Source organism: Agelaius phoeniceus, chromosome 5 (assembly GCF_051311805.1).
Source record: "Agelaius phoeniceus isolate bAgePho1 chromosome 5, bAgePho1.hap1, whole genome shotgun sequence".
Lineage (NCBI taxonomy): Eukaryota > Metazoa > Chordata > Aves > Passeriformes > Icteridae > Agelaius > Agelaius phoeniceus.
Window position 1 is genome coordinate 24,888,716 of NC_135269.1, and position 26,203 is coordinate 24,914,918.

General features: G+C 54.6%; 2 protein-coding genes across 2 annotated transcripts; one reads left to right on the forward strand and one right to left on the reverse strand.

Annotated features, from left to right (window-relative positions):
• The first annotated feature begins 2,778 nt into the window (after positions 1-2,778).
• Positions 2,779-11,918, forward strand: CSDC2 (cold shock domain containing C2). Its single transcript, XM_054631827.2, has 4 exons — positions 2,779-2,989; positions 9,157-9,422; positions 9,660-9,782; positions 10,051-11,918. The coding sequence occupies exons 2-4, from the start codon at positions 9,247-9,249 to the stop codon at positions 10,211-10,213; spliced, it is 462 nt and encodes a 153-aa protein (XP_054487802.1). The 5' UTR covers positions 2,779-2,989; positions 9,157-9,246; the 3' UTR covers positions 10,214-11,918.
• A 1,904-nt stretch (positions 11,919-13,822) lies between these two features.
• On the reverse strand, positions 13,823-23,575 carry PMM1 (phosphomannomutase 1). The gene is made up of 8 exons (XM_054631369.2): positions 23,398-23,575; positions 23,185-23,302; positions 22,203-22,279; positions 21,944-22,035; positions 19,674-19,773; positions 18,798-18,873; positions 15,950-16,065; positions 13,823-15,192 (listed from the first exon to the last, which is right to left on the reverse strand). The coding sequence occupies exons 1-8, from the start codon at positions 23,464-23,466 to the stop codon at positions 15,070-15,072; spliced, it is 771 nt and encodes a 256-aa protein (XP_054487344.2). The 5' UTR covers positions 23,467-23,575; the 3' UTR covers positions 13,823-15,069.
• Positions 23,576-26,203: the final 2,628 nt, after the last annotated feature.

The following is a 26,203-nucleotide window of genomic DNA, read 5'->3' on the forward strand; positions in this document are numbered from 1 at the left end:
GTGTCGGATGAGCTTCTCTGCCTCTGGTACCAGGCTACAGTCACCCCAGAGCTGAGTCTGGCTGTCAGTGTTTTAGCCTCCACCAGTAATATCCCGGGCTGTGGGAAATTGTTTCCAGTCTCACTTTCTACAGGTAGCTCCTCCCCAATCCCAAGTGGTGCATGCCTGGGCTGTCTATGCATGACTGATGTTGCTCTGTTCCCACCTAGGTTTTCTCCCTGGAGGAATTCCATATTTCATAAATATCTGTCTTCAATGTAAAAATATAAACAAAAGCCAAATTATGCTCTGTAGAATATGGGTGTTGCCTCAGCTAATGGTAGTGCTCAGAGTTGCACTATATTTATTGCTGCTGCTGAAGTGTCTTGCTGTTGAGATGATGTGAAAACATCTTGGTTTTGCTGAGTTGTCTCCTCCCAGCAACACTGACATGGTGAATACCCAGAAATCCACAGTGCCTGTACATACTTTTTTACACATAACCATAAAGTCTCTAGAGTCTCTCTCAGCAGTACTGGAGCTTTTCCAGTATTTCAGAGCATGATTCTCAGTTGCTGGGTTGGTTGGGTTTTTTTTAAGCTTTAGCTGCTGGAATCCAGGGGTTGCAGAAGAGTTTTTCTGTCCCTCAGAGAAAATACCAGACATTTATCATTCTCTTGATTGTACAGGAAAACTGGAAAATAATATTTGAAGTTACCTGAAGGATTGGAACCTTTGAGGAAAATGAAAGGGGCCCCAAATTACTTGGTTTAAGATTTCCTCTGTCCCCACATGCCCATGGCTCTTGGAGAAAACTGGCTCAGGAATGCTAGGGGAGGTGAGTGGTAATTTGCATCTCAACAGTTCTGGCCCTCCTTTGATTGACTCCAAAGGAATTATGTATCTTCTCACATAAAAAGTCCTCCCCGCTCCTGCCTGTGCTTCCATCTCTGCAGGCATCTCTGGCACCCCCACTCCCACTCTCTGTTTGATCAAAGCTTCCCCTCTTCTCCTTTTATCATTTTTAAAGCATGCCTGCTATAGACTCTCTGCCTCCTCCGCTGCAGCACATGCCCAGAGTCACCTTCCAGCCAAACATACTTCAAGTTCCTGTGCATTTTCCATCAAGAGCCTTTATGTGGGAGAGCCAAAGCTGTCCCCCAAGAAAGGAGAAGCCATCTCAGGATAAACTCAGAGTGAAGACTGAGAGCTGGCTGGAGCCTCCTCCCCTTCTTTTGCAAAGTTCTGAAGAGTAGACTGGAGAGATAAGACTTGTGGTGTCTGTAGGGCATGAATGGAGCTCCTGTTCTGTCCTGGAATACTCCTTGAAAAGCCACAAACAGCGTGATGGGCAATGGCAGAACTCACTGGCACTTGGAGTTTCAGTGCTTCTTGGTGCCCTTGCCATGGGCTGTTCTCTTCTGCCTGTGGAGCTTTTTTCTGCATTATAATTCATTGACAGGAGAGAGACAAGTGCTTTGTGATCTCATCCCTCTGTAAAAGCCCTTGGGACAGCCCCATATCAACACCCAGTACGGGGATGGATGGATGGATGGATGGATGGATGGATGGATGGATGGATGGATGGATGGATGGATGGATACAACCAGGTGGAGCAGTTGTAACCCTCACTCCTGACTCTGTGCCATGCCTCGTGGTTCCCACACAATTTGTGTGCTGCCCTGCAGCCCTGAGGGTGTTTGTGGAACACAAGTTTGGCTGTCAGTGTTGTTCATGGTGATGTTGTTCATCACCATGTTCAGCTACTTAGAATGTATCAAGGAAAGAGTTTAAGGAAACAAAAGCAACCCACAACCACCCCACGTCACAGGATGCCCATAACAGCTCCCTGCAGCACTGACACTGCACCATGGTTGTTCCAGGTTGTTGTAAATTTTATTCCAGGATCACAGGGACTTGCTTGGTAAAGTGCTGATATCGACTACCTTTCTACTCCAAAATGAGGCTGATATCATCTAAATCGCCCCTGAGTTATGCCTGCCCAGCCTGTTCTTAGCAGCCTGCAGTGATGGAGACCCTGGTGCTTGGCCAGGCAATCTACTTGAGTAATTAACTGTCTGTTCTGTTAGAAAGTGTTTTCTAATGTCTAACATCAATCTTGCTCTTTGTAATTTAAACCCCATTACTCCTCGCCCTTGGACTCAGCAAACGATTCTGCCCTCGTCCCACTGCCCTACACCCCGACTAGAGAAACTCTCAGGCCAATTCAGGGCATGGTCTCTGCCCGCAGAGGTGGCTCCCCTAAGCACGGTCACACAAGCACGGGGGAGAACAGAAAGGAAAGATCTTTTGGCACAGTGCACTGATAGAAACGAGACCCTTGGAAAGCACGTGGGTTTGTGATGGCTGACTGTGAGCCCGGAGGGAATGGGGCAGTAAGAGCGGTTTGTGGCATGTGCCTCCTGTTCTCTCCTACTGTAGTACCCAGGGGTGCTTGGGCAGGCGGGAAGAGCGGCTCCAGGGCACGAGTGGGATTGGGGTGACAGGGGAGAGGTTTCACCCATTGTGAGGGACATTGTCTGCATCCCTGCCTGCAGCGCACACCCCATCCTGCTGTCCCTACAGCCCGTGGGGCTGCCCCACTGCATCCGGCTGTGCCACCGGCGTGCGTCACTTTGCGCAACCGGAGCGATGCAGCCCCCCGGGGCCGACCCTCGTCACCTCCGGCCCCCCACACAGACTTTCTCCTTTAAGCCCAGCTAGCTCAGAATTGACCGGGCTGATCCCTCCCACCTGCCCGCTCCCCCTGGCCCGGCCCTGACGTCAGGGGAAGGCGTGCGGATGCGTGTGTGTTCGAGGCGCACATCATCCATCCCCACATCAGACAGCGCAGATCCATCAGCCGGCAGGCAGGCAGCCGAGACAGCCCCCGGAGCCGGGCTGCAGGCGACACCGCTGCTCCTCGCACGGTAGCGGAGCAGCGTCCGGCCCCTCCGAGCCCCGATGCTCTGCAGAGCGCAGCTCCAGGGAGCCCGTCGCTGCTAAGGAGGTGGGTAAGGGCAGGCACAATGGCCATGCAGCGCGCCAGGGCTATTGTAGCTGGAGATTAAACTTCACGGACCACCTTTTTCTTTGAAACCTGCTCTTTCCTTTTGACGGTGGAGAGGTGCGAGGATGAAGCGTGACTTCCCTCCTCCGGTTTGGTTATTCCCCACCAGCCTCAGGAACAATAACTCCCCTGGGGTGGCGGCGGCAATGTTGCACGTCTGCTTTGGCTTGGGGGCAAATAATCCAGGGTTTTGCCACGGAGGGCTGAGCTCAGCTGGGATCCGGCTCTCGGATTGCCGGGTGAGCGGGAGGCAATTTGTGAAAAATCTGACTTATTAAAGTAGGCTGATAGTGATGGGGGCTGGAACTGGAATTTCTTTGGACTGGCTGCACTATTCCTGCCCGATGGCAAGTTAGATCCACAAAGGAGGAAGGAAGGACACAGACGAAGATGTCTGTGCCATGTCTTTGAACAGATACTATGCTAATTAAAAAAATAAAAACCATCACAAGAATGTATATAAATCTCAAAAATTTGGTATTGGGGAATGATGGTTATGCATACATGCTTTAAAGGTAAATCAAGCCTCCATGATGGTTTCTCCCTTTGCTTCTCCTTTGCGTTTGTCAGCCTGCTTGCTTTCCCTCATGGCCTCTCTGAGAACTGGGCAGCCCAGCACTGACTAAGGGAGCTTTTCATAATCAATCCATAAAGGTGACATTCATATTTTAGCGCTAAGCAGGCTGTATCGTAGGCGAGACTATCTCAGCAAAGATCTCTGGAGTTGGGAGTGTGATTGGCTTAGCTGGGGAGGGGATGCTGTCAGTGTGCATTGCCCAAAAACCGCCTAATTTTATTTTTCCTACAGTAATTTGTCTCTTCAAAGGGGTTTGTAATAGGCAGGGTAGGTGAGAAAATGGCTTTGCTTGGTATTTAACTCTTAACATGATCTGGTGACCAAAAACGGGAAGGGGGGAGCTGAGAGGTTTTCATTAGCATCAGACAGAGACAGCATTTATAAAAATCTGCCAGACACCAAGGCTGTGAGCCTTCTCCGAGGAAGGAAGGATGGAGAAACATGGCCCAGCCAGTGTTGCAGTGGCCCTGCTCACAGAAACCCTGCCTGGAGCCATCGTGGTTCCTCAGCTGGTTCCTGCCCTTCATGGCAGCCCCCCTGGGATCTCTGCTGGCCACCGTGTTGTTGTTGCGTCCCTCGGCAGGTGAATATGACCAGCAGTGGAAAAATAGGATTTTTGTTCTTGCATTGAGCTCTGGGGACGTGTTCATGCGTCTGGAGGGGTGTAGCTCTTCTCAGTTTCAGCCTGTGTCTAGACAAGCTGAGTCTGTCTGGGGGGGCATCAGCCTCCCTGAGAATGGCAGCGGGCCAGAGCATTGCTTTCTGTGCTCCATGGGGTGAGGAGATGGCTGCTGGCAGCTGGCTGTGGAGATGGGGTGTCTCTTTGACATACAGAGAGCTTTTTTCTACTTGGGGGGGGGGGGGGGGTTTAGAGGGGTAGTAAACCTGACTCCTGAACTGAGGCCACTGGCAGTCGCAAGGGATGGAGAAAACGTGATGGAGAGTGGCATGGGAGAGCCCGTGCAGGAGATTGCTGCAAAAGGCAGCAGAGGGAAAATAACCTGCAGCTCCTTGGCTGGGGCAGGGGGAGCAGTGGCACTCGGGGAGAGCCGAGTGTGGTGACCGGCAGCATCCGAGCTGGGGATTCACAAAGATGCAGGCAGCATCCGAGCTGGGGATTCACAAAGAGAAGCGGCGCCGTGAAAAGGAGCTACCCATACAGGCGACGGTGTGGCCGCCGAAGGGTCACGTCCAGAGCCGGAGCGTGAGGGCCGCCAGGCAAGCGGCCACCCATCCGCCAGTCCATCATCCCGGGCATGCCGGGGGTGCCAGCGGACGGGAAGGAGCACAAAGAAACGCCGCCCGGGAGGGCTGGCTCACCAGGGCGATGAAGCTAATTAAATATGTATTCCCCCGCCCGGGCGAGGCAGCGTAAGGGGGCTTTTTTCGCTGCCACTAATGAACGGGGAGTGGCAGACAGAGGCTGCTGCCTCTTCAAAAGGCTCTTTCCCCCCTTCTAGCGGGCCTTGAAAGGCTGTTTAGTTAAACAAGGTCACAGCCAGCACCCAAGACAATGTGTTTGGCTTTAAAGAAGGGGAGAGAGACAGTGATTTTATTTGATAAACCGAAGACCCTTCAGTCGCTGCTGATGAATGGGGTACTTGGATCTCGAGATAAAAGCTGATGTGTCTACTGCCTGTCTGCCTTAATTGGCCTGGGTTTCCTGCCTCCGCCTGCAAGGGGCTCCTGACTGTCAGCTCCGCTTGCTCAGGAGTCTGCCCTCCCAAAAATATAAAAGCAAAGCTGCCTTCTGCTGCCAAAGAAGACCCTGTCACCAGAGGGCTCTGGGGTTTGTCTTTGAGATGGGTTTTTTGGGGGGGAGGAGAGGAGGTGGACAGGGAAGGTGATGTTTTTTATAAAGAGCATCCTTTCAGGAAGCCCTGGGCTTGCAGCCACTTTCCTCCTTGGCTCGGAGGACTGTCACCCCGGGAGACCCTCGGAGCAAAGCCACCAGGAGGAGACAGGGAGGAGCGAGGTGGAGTCCAGCAGTGGCAGGGGAGGGTGGTTACTCTGGAAAGGCTTCCCGTGCCCCGCGGCAGAGCCGGGCTGCTGCAGTCTCTCCGCTTGCTTCCTCAAGTGACCCGGATTCCGTCCCTGCACTGTATACGTGCGTGGGGTGGACAGAGTGTCGTGGGGTGGTGTCAGCCAGGCCGGGAGAGACCTGAGGTGGGGAGAGATGCTCTCATCCTCAGCAGAGATTACTGTGACCACAGGAGATTGAGGAGAGGGTGAAAATGCCTCTTGTGCCGAGGTACTCCCTCCTTGTCCCCTCCTGGGGCTGCATTGTGAAGAAATGGTTGGGGAGAGGATGGTGGGGTGCAGAGCAGGGAGGGAAGGAGGACAGCAGAGGTTTTCCCTGGTCTGTGTCTGGGCTGGGAGGGGAGGAGACACTGGTGAGGATATGCTCGTGTCCCCACTCTTCTTTCAGCAAGCAGGCTTGCTTTTGTCCTGAGTTTAATTTCCTCGGTCCCTTTGTTTGCAGCAGGGATTTAAATGAAGTGGAACGTAGGATACAGCCCTGGAGACCCCCATGTGCCAAGCTCCTACGCAGCCTCAGCTTCACCAGCACCACCAAAGCCAGGAATTCAGCTGCTGGGCACCAAGGCTGACCAACTAATCTGGGATGCTTGATCCTGGTGCTGAAGAGGGGCTGAGTGCTGCTGGCTGAGTGAGACAGCCTCAGCCCGGCTCCAGGACAGGGATCTCTGCTCCAGCCCCTGTTCCAAGCAGGAGATAGAGCAGGCAGCTCTGTGACATGTCCAGGCAGTGCATCCACTAAGGATGGGGATCCTACAGCCTTGCTGTGGCCCGTGCCCATGTTTATCCCAGTGAGCTGCCACCCAACATCCCCCTGGGCCATCCAGAGAGCCCTCAGAGTGCCTGTGGGGGATTGCACCTTGCTTGCTCTCCCACTAGGAGCAAGCTCAGCTCCTGGGGGCAAAGAGCAGCCCAGGAGGGCACCCTGAGCTGCTGCCCTCAGCTCTCAGGAGCAGACTGTCTGCCTCCTCAGCAGTGCTCCTGTTCTTCACCACTCGTCCCCCAAAACAGGGAGCCTTCCAGGGCACCTGGGCCTGGGCTGGTCCCACAGGTGAACCTGGAGTAAACCCCTTCTTGGTTGCCACTTCATCAGAGCACACCATTTTGTCCCTGCAAGCTCCCCCTCCTTGCCTCTTATTTTAATTTTGCCTCTGGGAAACTTCCATCTTTCCAGCCCCTTGTGGATGCCAACCAACTCCCTCAGCATACTAATAGTTTGCTCCAAGCATCCTTATTCAGGTTAAATACCCTCCATTGTCCCTAAACTGATGGGGGAACAGAAAGGCCTCCTGTGTCAGAGAAAGCCATACAGAGGAGGTGCACCACCCTGGTGAGGCCATTTTCAGAGTACAGCTTCATGGTGTGGCAGAGAACTGAGGGCTATTTCCCTCAAATCATCCCACTCCTCTAATCCTGACACCTCCTGGGAAGGTGACAAACCCTGCAGAAATGCATGGGAATCACATCACTTCTAAAGTGCTCTAAAGTGGCCAGGCTGCTCACCAGCACAGGCAGGGTGGTCAAATGGGGGCACAGATGGGAGCTGTGAAGCAGTTTGGGGTTTGGCCTGGCTTTAGGGTGTCTCACTTGGGTGCTCCCTGAGCCTTGCTGGGCTCCTTAGGCATGGAGGAAGGAGATGTGAGCCTGAGCCTGAGAATGGAACAAGGAGATGCTGAGCCAGGGTTTGGTGGAAGTAGATGCTGAACCTGGGCATGGAAGCAGGAGCTGAGCAGCCCCTGTGTAGGGTGGGATGGAAGCAAAGGCAGATGTGCATGCGCCAGTTACTGCATGGAGGAGAGGAGCTACCGAAGCACAGGAAGGGTTTGGTGTGGGGGTGGGTGGGGAGCCAGCAAAGGGAAAGACAGTTTGGAGGGGTTTGCAGCCATAACTGGAAGTTGTCTCAGAGGGCAGGAGGAACGTGGTGGCTTCTGCCTTGGAGTAGGACTCTGGTGTGGTCTTTACTGCCTGGGCCAGGGGGTGAAGCTCTGCAGGGCTGAGAGGGGGTAGCTGTCAGGAGGCTGGCTGAGGGCTGCCCAAATGGGGGCAATCCAAGCTGGACTGGCAGCCGTGGGGGCCCACTGGCAGGCACCGCCCCTGGCAGAGGAAGAAGGTGGAGGTGGGTGAGTGGAACAGGAATTGCCTGGTCCCTCCTTGACACTTGGGCTGCTCTAGAAATCTTTTCCCATGTCCTTGGTGCCTGCTAATTTCAGAGTGGAGGTGACCCCCTTTTGTGCATCCCCCCAGGGCCTTTGTGTCTCAAAAGGCCACAGTGAGTCAGAAAAGAAATTAAATATTCTCTGTGTTTCCTGGTGTGTGCAGGTGTTGTCCTAAAAGAAGCTGCATGCCCCAGTGGGGTGGAAAAGGGCTGATAGGGGTGCTGGGGAAGAGGATGGGATCCATGGGATATTGGGGTCCTCAGCTCCAAGTGATGGAAACTCCTGAGGAGCAGTGGAAATGGGTGAGCCCCCACCCAGTGCACCCAAAGAGAGGTGCCCTCAAGCAACCCCTGGCGTGGGGCACCCTGGGACAGAGGCGCCAGCGTCAGATGCAGCAACTGATTGGAATGAAAATCAACGGAGCAAGGCTTTTCTCAGCAAGCAGCTGCAGTGCTGATCACACATCAGAGCATCTGGGAGACTGAAAAATGCACAGCCCCTCCAATTTCATGCTGGGGTGCTTCAGTAAGGACAAGAGTGCCCACAATTGTGATTGCTCTGTCTGCAGGGTTTCTGCCCCTTAGGGTTTTAACTCCTTGCAAATGGCATGATGCCTTCAGAAACTGGAGCCTGATGATGGCAGCAGCAGGAGGTTGTGCTTGTGTAGTGGCTGGGCTGGGGTGCCTGAGGGGCATGAGGGCTGCTGGCAGCCTCACCACAGTCTCCTGGTGTTCCTTCTTTCTGTAGGAATGTGTCTGGATGGGCAGCAGCTGCTGGCTGGGATTGGGGTTGTCCCCTAAATCCTGTGGGGCTGAAAGCAACCTCCTGTGCTGAGAAGACCTCAGAACCCTGACCTTGACATACTGACCTATTGTCTCAGCCTCTTTTCTTCACTTTTTTAATCAGCAATCTCAGGATGGGGGACGTTCTCAGAGCCTGGGACTGGAGGCCCAGGCATGCTGGCACTGCATGGGGTTCCTTCCCAAAATGGTCCCTGCCTGTGGCAGCTCAGGCTCCACTGCTCCTTTTACCAGGGTGTGCTTATTAGTGACTTCATCTCAAATATGTGGGATTATCCTGTCAATTGAAAGGTTGAACAAACCAGGTTCTTCCCTTGGGATTGATTTTCTGGAACATCCCAGGTGACTCCAAGCTGGGACAGGCTTCCTGGGGCAATTCCCAGTGCTGGAGGTTGGTGTCCAACGCTGAGGGCTGGCAGCATGTGGGAGCTCCCTGCTCCCACAAATGCCTGGGAGCTGAGGAACAATTCCTGACAGCAAATTGTGCCAAAAACTTCACAGAAGGCCCTGTAACCCTCAGCCCCTTTTGCTCCCCAGGTCACCAGCAGTAGGCCCACACGCCTGGGCATCCTTTCTCCTGCTGCCCACCTGTCCGATCCCAAGACGGAGGAGCCCAGCGACCCCGCCATGTCATCGGAGCCCAGCGCCCCGCCGGCAGTGCCACCCCTGCACTCCCCCAAGTCGCCGGTGTGGCCCACCTTCCCCTTCCAGAGGGAGGGCAGCCGCATCTGGGAGCGGGGCAACCTCCTGCTACGGGACCTGCCCAGCCCCCTCCCCACCAAGAGGACCAGGACCTACTCGGCGTAAGTACCTGGCGGGTTTGGGACTGTCCAGTTGGTCACCTGCAGTGCCTGCAGGACCCTCTGCACCTGGAGCACTTTGTCACCTGGTGCCCAACATTGCTGCACAGCCCTGCCCAGAGTGCTGTGGGTGGGTGCCATGCACTCGGCCTGGAACTGTCATGTTCATAGCACAAATCTCTCCCCGTTCTCCACCTGGGCAAGGGCCACCAGTGAAAAATCTTCCCTTTCCTCCTGCAGCACGGCGCGTGCCTCTGCTGGCCCCATCTTCAAGGGTGTCTGCAAGCAGTTCTCTCGCTCCCAGGGCCACGGGTTTATCACCCCAGAGAATGGCACTGAGGACATTTTCGTGCATGTGTCTGAGTAAGTCCCATGGCTGTGCGGTGCTGGAAGACCCCAGGGAAGCCATGCCATCAGCATGGAGCTGGAGACTTGTGGGCTGGGGTGTGGATGTCTCCATGGGGTGGACATGGGTCTCTGCTTGTCCTGTACCCTCCATCATCAATGGGTTTTCTTTTCCAAGGCACAACTGGTGGGTCAGTTGCATTCCTTCATTCTGGGTGGTCTGGGGCAGGAGTTCCTCTCTTGGCTGGGGCACCACCACCACCACCTCTCCTTTCCTCTCCTGCAGCATCGAGGGAGAGTACGTCCCAGTGGAGGGGGACGAGGTGACGTACAAGGTGTGCCCCATCCCTCCCAAGAACCAGAAGTTCCAGGCAGTGGAGGTGGTCCTCACCAACCTGGCGCCCCACACGAAGCACGAGACATGGTCTGGCCAGATCATCGGCTCCTAGGCGCCCGGGGGGCCGCCAGCCGCTCAGCCCCATGGAGCGAGCCTGCCCAGCCGCTCCCAAGGGGCGTGGGGGGAGCCGAGGCGGTGGCGGGGCCGGGGCTGCCCCCAAACGTGCAGGCGTTTGCGTTCAGTGTCTTTTATAAGGTTACAGTTTCCTTTCTCTGTGTGTGTTTGTAAGTGTCTGTCGAGGGGGACAGGGGAAGCAGAGCCCTCCCTGACTGTCCCCCAGCTCCGGGGGCAGCACCGAGCCCCATGTTCCATTCCTTGCTCCTGAGGCCATGGGGAATAGAGGAGCCAGTCCCAGCCCCAGCCCTCCAGCTCTACTGGGCTGAAGCAGGTGCTGAGAGCAGAAAGGGGTGGGGAGAGGCTGGGTGGCTCAGCTCACCCTCCTGAACTCCACTCTGGCAAGATGGGCACCCCACTCAGTCCACAGTGGGACAGCAGCAGTGGGAGATGCCCTGGAGCAGGGACAAAACAGGGTGCTGTGGGGTGGCATATCACTGTGCGGGGCCTGGGTGGCTGAGACCCATCCCCATTGCTGGCAGCTCACAGCACCCACCTGAGCCACATCCCTCCATCACAAGATCTCAGGTTAGCGGTGCCACAGGGAGGAGACTGGTTTACAGAAAGTAAAAATTTGGTTTTAAGAGGCAGACAGCTGCTGGCAGGGCACCCAGGGCGCTCGGTGCCATGCCTGGGGGGCTGCACCTGGGCACAGGGCAGGGGCACTTGGCACCTCTGTGCTCCCTGCTGCTGCTGAGCAGTAATGCACTTTTCTTGGCTCAGTGCTGACATGGTTTTGGGGAGACAGACACTTTCTCCCCCTTCTCTTGCCCCCCAGCCCCCTGGGGACCCCCTTCCCATGCGTGTGTGTGTGTGTGCATGTCTGTAGCTTGCTGGGGCGGTGAGGGGCTGAGGGGTCTGAGCAGCCTCGGCCATGGGGCGAGCACAGCCACCTCCTCCCCAGCCCCTCGGTGTAGGCAGGGTCTTGTATACAAAGCACAAACTTTGGTTTTGGTCTTTTCTGCCATACCCTGGCCAGGTGGGCTCCCACAGCCCCAGGGAGTGACAGGGCAGAGGGCACTGGGACAGGGACAACGTGCACTGGGCTGGTCTTGAGCTCACCCCAGGGAAACAGTGCTGATGCTCCAGGAATTACCAGCATCTTAAGGGGTTCACAGCAGGGCTGGGAACAGTGGGGTCCCAGCAGGTGCAGGTTCTCCCAAGCAGGGCAGGAGGGGATAGGCAGCTCCCAGAGCACCATGTCAGCAGGAGCTGCTGGCACTGCTGGTGCTCAGCATGGATGGAGAGGGGTGTTTGCTACCTTTCTTGCTGCTGCTGTTGCCAACAGGGCGAAGTGGGGAGAGGAGCAGAGCAAGGCTGGTGCCACGCAGGACAGCCGGGCCCTGTGGATTCAGGAGGACCATGCTGGTGCGGGGATTGCCCCAGGATCCTCCGGCCCATCTCACTGCCAACCCAAAGCCTGGCTCTCCAAGGGGCTGTGGCAACTGTGGCTCAGGCTCCAGGCATCCCCAGGACATGCAGTCAGCTTGGCCAAGGCAAACTGTTGGATTTTTTTTTTTGAAATAAACTAAAACCCTAGACTTGTTGGTGTTTTTACAACTCTGGTGTGGTTCCCGCCTGTCTGACCATGTGTCAACCTTTGTAACATTGGCAATAAACCATTAAAAGTGACTTTCCCATGAGCCCTGCCCATCCTGGCTCTTTGTGCTGTGTGCATGTGTCACAGTGACTCTCCCAGGTAAAGTACCTGGAGCACCCAGGAATTGATCCAGACATCAGAAAGGACTCCCCCACAGTGTGTCCCCGAGGGGGCTGGAGATGCTCCACACTGTGGGCCTGGGACAGGAGGCTGCTGCTCACCTGAGGGGTGACCAGGAGTGGGGCTGGCCCCCATTGCAGTGGGGACTTTGAAGTGTGTCTTGCGTGTTGTGTGGCTGCCCTTCACCCAGCACAGCCCAGCACAAAGCACACACTGCCTCCAGCTGCTGAGTGTTGTGGCTTTAATAGGGTTGATTTTAATTTTTTAATATAGATATCTATGTATTTAAATATATTTCTCATTTAACAGTTGTCATCAGCCAGACAGGAGCTGCCCATCTCACACTGATATGGATCCACACACCAAGACAGTCCCAGGCGTGGGGCCTGCCATGTCTGCTTGCTCACATCCATGGGGAGAAACCCCCACTGAGGCTGTGGGCACCCAGCAGGAGAGGAGCACCATGGCAAAGGGGCCTCAGGGACAGGCATGAAATGCCTTTCACTTCTAAGGTGCAAGTCACCTCAGCCCCCAAGGCCACCAGAGTGTCCCACGCTGTCAGGGCCAGACCCCACTCTTCACTCATCACTAAGCTCACTACAGGTCCTGCTGGCTATCAATAGACTCACAGGAAAAATAAACTCCCCAAGACTCACACATAACCTGATCCACAGTGAAACAGAGAGGAAGGAATCACAAAACACAATTCCTCCATGAAGGTTGCAGTGGAGGGCCAGAACAGATGACCTGTGAAAAGGGTATCCTGCATACAAGCTTCTCCAACAGATCCTCTTCTCCCACACAGAAATCTTCCCTGGGTAGAAAGAGGAGTTTGTGGATTTGCTGGGGATTTCTGGATGCTGGCAGACCGCTGTGCTCATGCAAATGTGCTGCATCAGAGATCTGATGTGTTGTAGTTAGGAGGTGCAGTCAGGTGGAGGAGACAGCACCCCACCAGCACTGGTCATGCAGTATCCCTGCTCCTGTGGCCAGGCAGCAGTGCCAAGGGCCACCAGAGACTCTGCCCATGGCAATGTAGGGACCCAGCCCTGCCCTGGTCTAGAAGCACCAGTGTCTCTCTCCTGAGGAGGATGGTGGTGCCTTTGGTAGGTGGCAGTAGCCAGCTGAGAAACTCCTCTCTGCAGTCCAGCTGCCAGTGCAAAATGGAGAGCCATGATGAGGGAACTGGGAACAGAAGAAAAGGGGGAGAAAACAGACCAAGAGAGGGGGCAGTACCATAACCAGCAGGGATGGGGTAAGAAAGGCTCCTGGGAAACAATGGGGGAGGGTTTGCAGAAACCTCCAACATTCTCCAGGTCCACAAACACCAGATCTGTGTACCTTGGGGAGCTCCAAGCAGGACATCTCCCTGGAGGGGATCCCTGAGCTCCTTTTGAGCACCAAGTTGTGACAAGTGTCACCATTGTGGCCACACACCACAATGCAACTGCCAGGAATAAAAGGACAACGTGAGGGAGAAGGTCAAAGGCTGAAGGAAAGATGTGGGTTTGCAACCCACAAAGATGCAGGGAGAGGAAGAGGACATAGGACAATTGCACTGGACATCCTGTCTCCCTAAAGGTGAGCCTGTAAACTGTGTCTGTGGGATGAGATGGGGGAAGAGCAAGCTTGGAGGGCACTGCTGAGCAGGGACCTCCAGCAGCTCTGTGAACCAGGTATGGCTGGTGCTGGGCCCTGCTGGAAATGCCTCTGGCAGCAGGATGGAAAGCTGAGAACTGGGGAGGGAAGGGGACTTGGTCTGCTATGAATGACCTGGGTAAGGTTTTATAAGGACACATCTCTCTTATGAGAAGAGACTGTGGGAGCTGGGCCTGTTTAGTCCAGGGAAGAGAGGACTGAGAGAGGATCTCATTAATGCATATAAACCTCTCAAAGGCAGATGCCAAGAGCATGGTGCCAGATTCTCTTTGGTGGTGCTCACCAAGAGGATGATGAGCAATGGCCATAAACTAAAACATGAGGCTCCACTTCAACATGAGGAAGAACTTCTTTACACTGAGGGTGGCAGAGCACTGGAACAGGCTGCCCAGGGAGACTGGGGAGTCTCCCCTTCTGGAGACATTCAAAACCCACCTGGACACATTCCTGTCACCTCCTCAAGGTGACCCTGCCTTGGCAGGAGGGTTGGACTATGATTTCCAGAGGTCCCTTGCAACTTAACAATTCTGTGATTCTGTGATGCCCAATGGATACAGGAGTGGGAAGACCACTGGAAATCCTTCTACCCCAAACTGTTCCATAGCATGAAGTGCCAGGATCCTCCAGCTGTGCCAGACAAGGTCTGACTTGAAAATATAGAATAATATAGATAATAACCCCTGGGTGTTTTCTGTAAGCTAAAGAGAAGAATTGGTGTCTTTATGCACCCGAGCAAAGCTCAGAGCAGCAGCCCAGCCATGTTAAAGCCATCATTCCCAGGTCATCTCCAGGGAGGGACTGGCACACTGTGGCATTGAGGGGAAGGACACGGTGACCTGTCCATCAGAAAGCCCAACAGTACAACAAGCTGGGATCCCAGCTACTCCTTCCTACCACAGGCTTGGAGCAAACAGCCTTCCTGGCTTCCTGCCTCAGAGCAGTTCTGGTGAATGCCTTGAGCCTCAGCAGCCCCAGCCTCTCTGGCCAAGGTCCAAGGGGGACAGAAAGGTGAGCCACGTGTTCCCTCATGCACAAATGTTACAAGAAAGTGAGTTGAAAAGGAGGGAAGAGGAGAGGGAGTGCAGGACAGACACACACTCACTCTTTGGCCCTTTCAAATGCTTTCTGACCACAAAAGCATCTGCATCACCGCCCAGCACAGCTGAACTGTCAAGAGAGGAGTTTCTCTGGAGGCGAGGAGGGCCTGGTGCCATGACCCCCAGCCACACACGGGGAACGCTGAGGGGCTGCTCAGCCAAGGCCCCTCCTGCCACCCACCCACACTCACGTGCTACATCCTGACCAGCTCTGCCAAGTGGTTGTTTGGTCTACCCTGAGCAGATTCCTCAAATGAAGGTGCTTTTCCTGGTGGGGGAAGAGGGTGGGACTGGGGCAGGGCTGCAGGGAGCGGGCAGTCAGCACTCATTGGCTCTTTCTGGAAAGAAGATTTCGCGGCATCGCTGCACCGTGTCCTGGGGGGACTGGACACTGTGTCCTACAGTGCGGGGATCGTCATAGATTTCATAATCGTTCCCTCCCTGCAGGGGAATAGAAAATAGGGACAGCATTAGCAGGGTCTGGCCAGAACAACCTCATCCATGAATCCACATTTTGCTCTGTCCCCTGGGAAGCTGGGCTGGGAGCCAGAGGCTGGGCAGGAAGGGGCTTGGTGGGCAGGGGCAGGCAGGGCTTTGCTGACCCAGGGGGGCAGAAGAGGCTGGGCTGGGAGCTCTGCTCCCTCCCTCCTGCCTCCCTCTTCAGTGCCAGGGGAGGAGCATAGAAAAGATGGGGAAGGTCCAGGAGCCTGAGTTAACCCCTGCCCTGCCTGTGGAGGGGCTAGGTAGGATGGGCACATCTGGGGAGCAGAGGCTGCCAGCATCTGGGAAGAGCCGAGTGGATGACCAAGCTGATCTACAGCAGTTAGGAAGCATCATCCTCCACTGCTCTGAAGGGAAGGTGAAGCTGTTCCTACTGTTGAGGAGTCCTCTCCTAAGTGCTGGGAGCTTGTGTTCTGGGTCATGCAGGCCACAGCAGTGGCTGCTGCTCTCCCTAGGGTGCTGGGGCAAGGAAAGCAATGCTGAGGTGGAATTGATTCCCAGCACAGTGAATCCAAGTGATTTCCCCATGAGCCAGCAGAGCCATCATGAGAGCACCCCACAGCACAGGGCAGCATCTTCCCCCCTCACACCACTAATGGTCTGTGTTGTCACCAGTGGGACCATGGGACCCACAGGACCCATGATGGAGCAGCAGGAGAGAAAGCAGCCATGTGTGGAGCGAGTGGGGCATACTCACAGGGGTTGTCTCGTTCCCAAAGAAGTGGATGGTGTCAAATCTCTCATCATCGAGCACATTGAGGCAGTAGCGTTTGTCCCAGCCCTCTGGGAACACATCAAAGCTGATCATGCCACCTGCCAGGGGAAGGGAGGGCATCAGGCAACATGGCTGGGAGCTGGCAGAGTGTCCCCCCACCCGGGGATGGGCAGGATGATGGGAAGGGGCAGAATGTCTGGGGGGAGCCCCCACCCCAAACAGCAGCTCTGCCTTGGTGTTCCTCTTGGCACACGGCTGGGACAGTGGCAGAGGCTGTTCCTATGACAACAGGCTGCAGGGACATCAGCATGGCTGGGGTGACATTAGCACTGCTTCCCTGCAGGCAAGCAGGAACCAGAGGGTTCTTCCCAAGAGAGGCATCTTTGGGGGGGGTGGGGGGAAGATTTTGGCTCATGCCTTGCAGATAGCACCAGCACATTCTGTGTCCTAACAGGGGACAATGACCTTGGAGATTGGCACCAAACTCTCTCCTAGGCTCCTGCTAGACATCACTGGCCCTTCTAAAACCACTCTTCTGATGCTCCTTAACTGTGCAGGGACTGGGGTCTCCTGCAGGCTGTCTCTGCTCACTGACCAAGGACCTTGCTGTGGAGGTACCACCATGGAGGTACCACCTACCCATTGACATACTCAGGGCACGACCCTGACCTGTGACCTCTTGACACAAGAGCTTAGTGAGGGGTGCCAGCATCTGGAGAGGCACCAAGTCACATGTGACCAACACAGAGTGGCAAGGGAGCTTTCCCAGAGAACATATATGTGGACACCCACAGCCACCAAGGGTTAACAAACTTCCCAGCCCTTGCTCTTAGATCAAGCAGAGTTTACCCCAGCACTTTGCTGCTTTTTAGGGATGCTTGGAGGCAGCACCTTCCCCATCCTCTCAAGTTCCCCACTGTGTCCACAGGCTGCAGAGAGCCCCTTGTCCCAGCAGCAAGACAGGAGACAAGCTCTTCCCAAAATAAAACCTGCAACTTAGGGCACATGCATGCTTAGGTCTCACTCAGAGCCAGAGGAACAGGCATTTGAGCTGGAGTGTGTGACCTCCTTCCAGTCAGCTTGTCTTCTCCAGGCAACCTGCTGGAGTATCCATGAGAAATCCTGGAGTTTCACACCCTCCTTCTTAAATGATAATCCTACCTCTCTAAGGAACAGGGTGAGGACAGATAATCACAGGGTCAGTTCCTGCTGAAGAAGAGGCACTGACACCCCAGGTTGCTCAAACATGCAAGCCCTGATGCCATGCACCTCCCCTTCCTGGCTGTTTGGAGTGTCCCTGTTGGTTTGGGGATCCTGAACCAAGCCTCCTTGGAGCCTGAGAAGATGGGGATGGAGCCTATACAACCACCTTGCAGCAGAGAAACTGGACAGGGCAGTGTGATAAGGATGGGAGCAAGTGCCCTATGAGCTCAGGGGAGGCTTGCAGCAGGATCCAGCATCAGAGCACAAGCTAAACTTGGTGACATCCTCTTTTTTTGCATCCAGAGCCATTTACCTGTAAAAACCACTGCCTTTCGCTGCTTTCTAGTCCTCTAAACAGAGCTGGGCAGCAGGAAGGGGCTCCTGATGCCAGCTGGAGCAGGTAAGAAATCAAAGAGTGAAGAGGTGGTGTGAACCAGCCAGCACTGGTTGGTTCCCCTAGGGAGAGCAGGGGCCTGGGGGGCTGCAGGGACACCTCCCACTTGGGCCTTGAATCCTCCACAGCCAGAAGGCACATGGAGCCAGCCTGCAGAACAGCTACATTTCTGCATGCCCTTTTTTCAGATGCCTGACCTGAGACACCCCACATTTTCTTTGTGGAGGAGCAGGGGCCCCACAGCTCCCCTTCGTGTTTTTGTACAACAGGCCTGGGCTCTTTGTGGCAGCTTCCCAAAGCCCAAGGAGAAAGGCCCATTGTCCACCTCACACCCTGTGCCTGAGGGCACACAGCAGCAGGGACCTTGTCTTTCTCTGCTCTGACAAATGGTGTGTGCCAGTGCTGTGGGCAGCACAGGATGCCCCTGGCAGGGTGCTGAAGGCAAGTGAAAGCTCTCAGAGAAAAGCTCTTGGAGGATCAGAGGGCCTGGAGTGTCACCCACTGCCTCAGCCTCACCTCCCCTTGCCCTTTGGCTGGGTGCCACATGGAACCTTCCTATCTCACACCCCTGCAGAGAATCCTCTTCCAGCAGCACCCCCACAACTTACACACCCTCATTTTTCTCCTTATCCTGGCCAGACACCCAGGATTGCTCAAGCCCCTCCTTCAGCTCTGCACCTTTGGTAAGCTGGCTGTCAGAAGCAGCCCAAGAAGCGGCCCTACAAAAGCCCATGGTAGGGAGCTGCAATCTCCTTACTCCTTGTCAGCTCTCCCTCCAGGAAGAAAGATGTTTCCCTTGCAGCTAACTGTCCCAAAAAACCCCAGAGCCAACACTTGCATTAGTCTCCTGTTCCATTTCTAGAGAAGAGTGCATGTGCCTGGGGCTCTGCTGGCTGCCCCGCTGCTGATGCTTGAGCCAGAACAGATCCCCTGGGCAGCAGTGGGCTCCACTGGCTGACATTAAGGCAGGGATAATGCCACAGGATGGAAACCTGTCTGTCTGGCTAATTCCCAGGGAGGGAAGCCTGCAGCATAGCTTTCTCTCTGCATAGATGCAGACGTCATGGATGCAAACGTGACTCCCCTGTGGCAGCTCTCCAGGACTAAAATCTCCTTCTGCTCTTCCCAGGGTTTCCAGACACTCAGAGAGAACAGTTGGGATTCCTGCTCCCTTTCACAGAATTTTATGGGAAACATGATAAAGGCAAAGCCAAGGAAGCCCTCCCTGCTCACCTCGAGAGAAGCGCAGGCCTTTGCCAGCAAATTCCCTCTGCAGGGCTGCCACGAACTTCTCCCGAATCCGCTCCTTCTGTGGAGGATAAGGACGAAAGGGAAGAGAAGAGGGTTTGAATAATTACATGTTGACAGTCTCCCAGAAACCACCATAACCTGTCTGCTGGGCAATTCTGCTCCCTCCCCACCTGCACTGGGCCCCACTGCCATGCCATTTAGCCAGCTTCCACCAGTCCTGCCCAGTGTCCAAGCAGGCCACCAGCTCACTCCACCGGGAGGAGCGCATCCCAGATCTTCCCGGGCAATAAAATGCAACTGCTTCAGTTTCCCACAGCCCAGTTCATAACCCAAACCCTCCAGCTTTGCTTAAAAAGTCTTGCCAAGACCAGCTGATCCCTCAACCCCAAGAAAGCCTCCCCAGGCAGAAACTGGTATGAGCATGAGCCAAAACTTCTAGAGAGATCAGTCCAGCAGATCTGCCATGGCCCTCCCAGTTTGGAAAGCCCATTAGTTCCAGCTCTTTTGGGCTGGGAAGTGGGAGAGAGAATACAGCTGCTGGGCCATCTCTGGGTACTGTAAATGAGGAAACATGCTGTTAAATAACTGCCTTGTTCCCTGGGGCTCTCCCACAGCACAGGGAATCCTGCTGGCCACCCCCTTGCATTGGTGGTCCCTAATAAAATCAAGTTTCTTCCATCCATCTGTGTCTTCCCTTGGGTTTCCTGTCTCCCAGTCCTGTCTCCCCCTTGTTGCATATGCACAGCTTGAAGCTGAACCTCCCTTCTCCTTGGGAAGGGGGGGAGCACGTAAGACCTGAGATCTGGGGTGGTGCCAAACCAGCCAAGGGGAGGCTGGGCCCAGGGGTGGCCCTTGTACCTTGTCCAGCTCGGAGAACTCGATTCGCTCCTCCGGGGTGCAGCTGCGACCGATGGGGGAGATGTTCAACATCCCATTGCGAAACTCAATGAAGGTTCCTCTGCGGGTGGGCAAGGGCACAAGGTCACTGGGGCAGGGGAGAAAAACAACATTCCCCTTTCCAGGAGAATGGCTGCTTAGTGAGGCTCTGCAAGAACATGCAGGAGGAGAGAAGCCATGCCCACTCCTCAGTGCTTCACAACAGGCACGGATCAGGCACCAACAGCTGCTTAAGGTAGCTCAAAGGGAGCTTAAGGGAGCTCAAAGTTGTTATAAAAAGAGACTGTGAGAGAAGAGAAATAAACAGTCTCTCCATGCCCTGGGGATAGGTTGGAAGCAATGAGCTTAGGGGAGATGACAGATAACATTTTCTAATGTTGTGATAACTGCAAGGACAGCTATTGACTGGCCTGGACCAGCTGCCTGATGAGGCTGTGGCACCTCTACCCCTAAGAGGCTCTTAGGAAATGCCGTGTGAGCTGGGTGAAGCTGGCAGTACCTTGGGGCACTGGGATGGCCCAGGTCAGTGTAACTCGCTGTTGATGTCCGGCAGCAGGCAGAGGAGCAATCAGTGCCTCCTCAAGGGACAAATCAGAGTCTTTGTATCTCCCTCTTGACCCCTGCACCTTTGACTGCAGCTCTTATCTAAGCCTGCACAGACAGGATCCAGTTCCTGCTTGCCACCCTCACCTTGTGCTGGGGTCACTTCTTGGCCGCTTCCTCAGTGGGGTGGTTGAAAGCACTGAGCTGGCAGAAAACTGCTCCCTTCTTTCATCTCTGGTAAAAACCCAGCTACTTCTGCTTATCAAAGGGTCAGCTGTGCCAGCACTGGTGGGGCAGAAGCAACAGGGGATGGCAGCCCTGTCAGTGTGAAATTCTTGTGCTGGAGAGGAGATCCCCTCCCCTGTCCAGCTGAGGACCCTTGAGCTTATTGTCCCTCCCAGTCCTGCCTGCTGTTTCTCTGTGATAAAGTGCTTACCACCCTGAGTCTGGAGGGAAAGCTCTCCCCCTCCCATTTCCTGACACAGTGAGGAATATCATGGCATGGACACACAGGCAGCCATGCCTACAGCCCAGGAGCAGCATCTCTGTGGCACTGAGGGTTTGGTGGCTCACACCCCAGGCCAGGACTCAGGAGATGTGGGTTAAAGTCCTTGCTTTGCTAGAAATCCCATAAAGCTAAATCCACAGAGCTCTACTTGGGAGCTGAAACTCCACCAAGGCTGTTGGGTAACCAGACAGCAATGAGGCAACCAAACAGCCTTGAGGCTCTGGGTCCCAGCCTGTGCTTTTCGGGGGCCTTGTTCTGCCAGCAGTCCTGACCCCCCTCACTGGTCCTTGTACTGCCACGTGGTGACTCATAATAAACAACTATCTGGATCACAGTTTAGCAACTTCTACCAGAATAATTTCACCTGCTTGTGTTCACTGTACAAACACAGGGGGAGAGCAGGAAAAAAATGGCAAGGGGAGGGCAGAGCTGCTGTTCTCAACAGCCCTGGGTGGCTCACGTGTACTTGAAACTGTGGTCTGAGGTGAGGTTTGACCCTGCAACCAGGCTGGTTTAACTCCTGCTCCCCCTTCCACCTTCATGCCATCAATTCTCTCTCTCTCTCTTTCTGTGCTAACAGAGCGAGCTGATCCAATGGAAGACAGCCCTTTCTTGTCCTGGTAGTGACCTGGTTTTCCTTCAGCAGAGGTGTACCAACCCAGTTCACCCTCTGGCTGCTGGGTCTTAAGGGGAAGAGCAGTGAGCAACACAGGGTAGAGAGCAGAGCAGGGTCAGCCAGCAACACTGGGTTAGAAACAGTGTGAAAACGTGTGCTCAGGGGCTGGACTTCCCATCTTAAGATCCATTGTTTGCCTGGTTGGAAACATATACTACCAGTGATGCCTGATGTTCTGACCAGTAACAAGCTGGTACCATTGTCCTAAATGAGATACACACAGTGGCTGCACCCTGCTTCCCAGGGAGGAAAATCCAAGGGGCAAAAGAGCAGGCACTATGCTAAAACATAGTGCAGACTCTTCAGAACAAACACACTTCCTCCATTATTTGCCCAAGGTGCCCAGCTCAGGGGGACAGTGATCCTACACAATGCCTCTGGACGCTAAGATAAAACCTGGAGCAAGACAAGCTCTGTAGATCAGCTCTGTTTAGGAGAGATCTGGAGCTCAGCTCCATAGAAATCAGTATCATGACTTCCACTCGTGTACACTTGAGCTGTTACCGTTTCTTGGGCAGCTTCAGCAGTGCCATGTAGTTGAGACAGAAGTTGATCAGATCCTGCAGCAGCTCCTCCCCCAAGTGGTCCTGAATGGCCTGCAGAAAGAGAAGGGCAAGTGACCATGCTTGACTTCCCATGAAGCCCACATGGAAGAGGCAGCAACTGGGGAGAAGAGGCTGCCCATCTGCCTGGGCCGGGCAGGTGCTGCTCCCCATGGTGCACAGGGCAGGGGAGCCATGGCTGCAAAGGGAGCTGGACTCACCTGCTTGGAGACCAGCTGCCCATTCTTGTATTGCACTGTGCCGTTCTCTGCGAAGACGTAGTCAAATTTATCAATGACTGAGAGGGGAGGAAAAAAAGAGGAAACATTACTATCCTGGGGCAAAGGGGCAAAAAGGACTGGGATCAGGACTGAGTGAGCCATCTTCTTGCTTCCTTAGTACTGTGCTTTCCACAGCTCCTGTGCTCTGCAAAGGGTCACTGGCCATCCTACGCTCTTTGCTTTCCGCAGAGTGGATGAGGAGATTATCTTCTGCTCACGGGTGGGGAGGTGACGCATGCAGGGGGAAACGACCTGACTGAGGTCACGGGCTGAATCAGTTGCAGGACGAAGATAAAGGCTCACAAATGTTTGGCTTTCAACTACATACGTGCTACTCTGCTCTCTGCTGTGCCCTCCCCACTGCCAGGCTGCTGGGGTGATGTGGTTACTGGTTATCTAACTCCAGCCCCCCCTGCTACCCAGACACACAGCACTGGCGACTCAGCAATCAGCCTCAGCCGGGAATTTCTCGGCCTCCCTGCACTAACGGAGTGGGAGGCAGAGCTTGGAGCCCAGTGGCGCTTGTCATCCATGCCGGAGAAGGAGAACACGGTGGAGGAGGCAGGCGCTGCCCCCTTGCCCTCCCACTCCTTACTCTACCCCATGCCCCCATCGGAACGTGAGGAGCATAAGGGGGACCCTGAGGGGAACCTGAGGAGGAGCCTGAGGGGACCCTACCATGGAGCAGCAGGGAGGCGAAAATTGCCAGCAGGGCGTGAAGCTGTCAGAGCTCTGAGGTAGCTCGTACAAATCGAGCCGGCAGCCCTGGATTGGAGCCGGCAGCATGGATCGGAGCATCCACTCGGGCAGAGGGAGCCAGGCAGCAGCTCCCGCCTGGGCACGGCCGGCCACTCCAAAGGCAGCCTTGGGGCTGCATTTAGGGCACAGGTGCCCCCTGGGAGACCTCGTCCGCCGCGCTCACCTTCGTCCCCTTCCCCCAGCTGCTCGGCTATCTTGGCATAGTCGGAGCCTCCCACCACGCCGATGTGCACCCTCTCCCGCAGCTCCCGCAGGAACGCGTCCACCTCCGGCTCGATTTTCTGGCGGGGAAGCAGCGGGTGAGGCCGCAGCCGGCGGGACGAGCTCCGCCTCGCCGGCCAGCCCCCCAGAGCCCCGAGCCCCCGCGCCTCGCTACCTGCCGGGCCGGCGTCAGGGTCCCGTCCACGTCGAAGAGACAGAGCACCCGGCCCCGCGCCGCCGCCATCCCGGCCGGGCTCTGCGGGATGGCGGGGGGCGGGACCGCGGAGCTGATGGCGGCCGCCCGCCCTCCGGGGCCGCACGGGCGGGACGTGCCGCCCTGCCCGGCGCCCCCGGCTGCTCACACGCGCCTCCACGGCCCTCACAGGGATGCACTAAGGCGCGGGTCTTGAACGGCTCCCCCGCTTCGGCTCTTTCCTGAAATCATTTTCGAGCCTGGAGTTGGGGGACGGTGGTGTGTGGCGCGTCTCTTCACATTTACTGTTATTGCTGCAGTGCCCCCCGGAACTGAGGGCTTTGGGTCTGGATTGTGCTGCCTGGTAAGTTCAGCTCCTCTGAGGGTTCCTGCGTCCTAGTGAAGGGGACAGGAGCAGCACGCACTTTCCTAGTCAGTGCCTCACCTTGCTTTTCCAATGGGATGCTGTTAATATTTTCACTGGGGAAGTAAAAATACCCTCTGCACAAAGCCAGTAGCTTTTGCTTTGACCCGCCTACCATTTACCCCACGAGTCATTTAGGATTTAATTAGACCATCTGGTCAGACCTCATTCATACGGCGCTGTGTTATGCTGGCTTGATGCTGACAGCCGGCCCCATATCCCTCCTCCTCCCCCCCCCCACCCCCTGGTCTCTTACAACAATTCCTGAATTATTTTCCAAAATCAAAACCAGCCTATGTGGAACATCCAATGCTTTCTCTCAAAAATTAGCTTGCATTCTGTCTCTCACCAGTGCTCAGTGTGCTGAGCTATGTTGGAACTGGGGAGAGATTTATTGTTCCTTTACCGTCTGATTGTTTTTTGCTTCAGTATAATTTGCTCCAAGATATCATGCAACCCCTTTTCCCAGTTCTTCACCAGACTTCTCTCAAAAGGAAGCATTCAGCTGCCTTCACGGATTCTGTTTTTTCTTGTTTGCGGTTTATGATTTTACTGCTCCCACTCAGTGGCAGGGGTATGTACAGAAACAATGTCAATAATTCACCTCTGTGCCACTGCCTCGGACAAGGTTTGCCAAAATACCCTCAGCTACTTTCTGGGGGAGACATTTGTTGAGTCCACCAGGACAGCTGTTTCCATTCTGTTTCTGTGAGCTGCCTCTGCAACACAGCGAGTCAGAAAGTCTTGCATGGTTATTGCATGTGTCACTCACTCCAACACTGATATTTCTGCAGAATCTGTGGCCTTCTGGATCAGACCCTGGTTATGGGCTCCCACCTCTAGAAACTCTTTTCTCAGATGCAGAGAAGCTCCCAGAATGGTTTCTTAGCACCCAGCTACTTTGTATGCACTTGGGTGCTGAGTTTTGAGTTGAGTTTAGGTTTATGCTCATTTATAGGACTTGTTGAGGTGTGGTTACACATTTATCATCAGTTAATGTATGGACACTTACTCCAGAATATGAATCCATCCAAGTGTGCCGAGGTCTCCCAGGGGGCACCTGTGCCCTTGGATGGAACACCGCCAAAATAATCACAATGGCATGCTGATGGGTGAGCAGAGATGCCTTCCTGGATTTGGGTGCTTGAGTGCCAGAAGCCAAGGAACTGTTCCTCCATGCAGCAGAACCGTGACCTAACACCCAGGGCTCTCAAAGGACAGCCGTGGGGTCAGACACACTGTGAACTCCCAGGGTTTCAGGAATGCAAACCTTTATTTTTCATAAAGCATGTCTGGGTGGAAGCAGTGTGGAGTTAGCATTGTAGCAGCACTGGGATCTGCTGTAGCCCAAGCTTCTCCATGGTCTTGTCTTCTGGCTGCTCCTACCTGCAGCTTTCTTGTCTGGGAGACACCTCTCGTGCCTCTTGCACTGACATTACTGTGGGCATCCCAAAAGCAGGAGCTGCTCTCCCCAGGCTCAGGTGCATCCCTGTGCTGCAAGGCAGCAGTGCCACCTCGGGGCACTTTCCAGAATTGGGAGGTCTGCTAAAATACAGGACAGCATTCACATTTTCACACTCCTGCAGTACTGCCGGGTTTATGCTACCCAGGAGAACTTCCTGAAACCTGAATTACCTGCTGTGCTTCCTCAGCTTGTCCTGCTGCTTTAAGGAGTCTCTTCATGTCAAAATGCCTCTCCCAGGAAGCACCTTGGTGGCCATTTGGTGTCAGCTGGTGAGGACCGGGGACAACTTGGTTTCCCTGGGAGTATAAAGGTGCCTTGTGCTGAAGTGCACAGCTGTCCACAGCTGGGGCTGTTCCCTCAGCTGGGTTAGCTCTGAGAACAGGGCGACCGTGGCTGTTCTGTTCTGGTTATTTAATACTCCACACTCCAACCACTCCTGGTACATTCGCTTGGTTGCCGCTTGGATAGGCAGCAGCTGTTGTCAGGAATAAAATCTCTGTTACCAGCAGGAAAAGCCAGGAAATTTTGTTTGAAGTTTAGAAGGCAAACAACTGTGAGCACTGGCTTACACTCTGTCTAGAGCTGCCATTAAGGTCAAAGTTTTCCTTTTAATTTTAAAATTAAACTTCTAAAAGGTAAAAAAAAAAAAAAAAAATTAAAATACCTGTTTCCAGGTATTTTCTGTGGGGCCAGTACTAGTACTTGGTAGCAAACCAGCACTACATCTGAAGAACACAGCCAAAATAATCACAATCACACATCTCTGTTACAATCCCCTTCTGTTACAAGACCTCTTCTGTACTGTGCTGATACAGACTGTCACACAAACAGCAAACTCTGTGGTTCATCATTTGGATGCCATCAATAAGCATGCAGAAGGCTGAACCAAGCAGAATGAA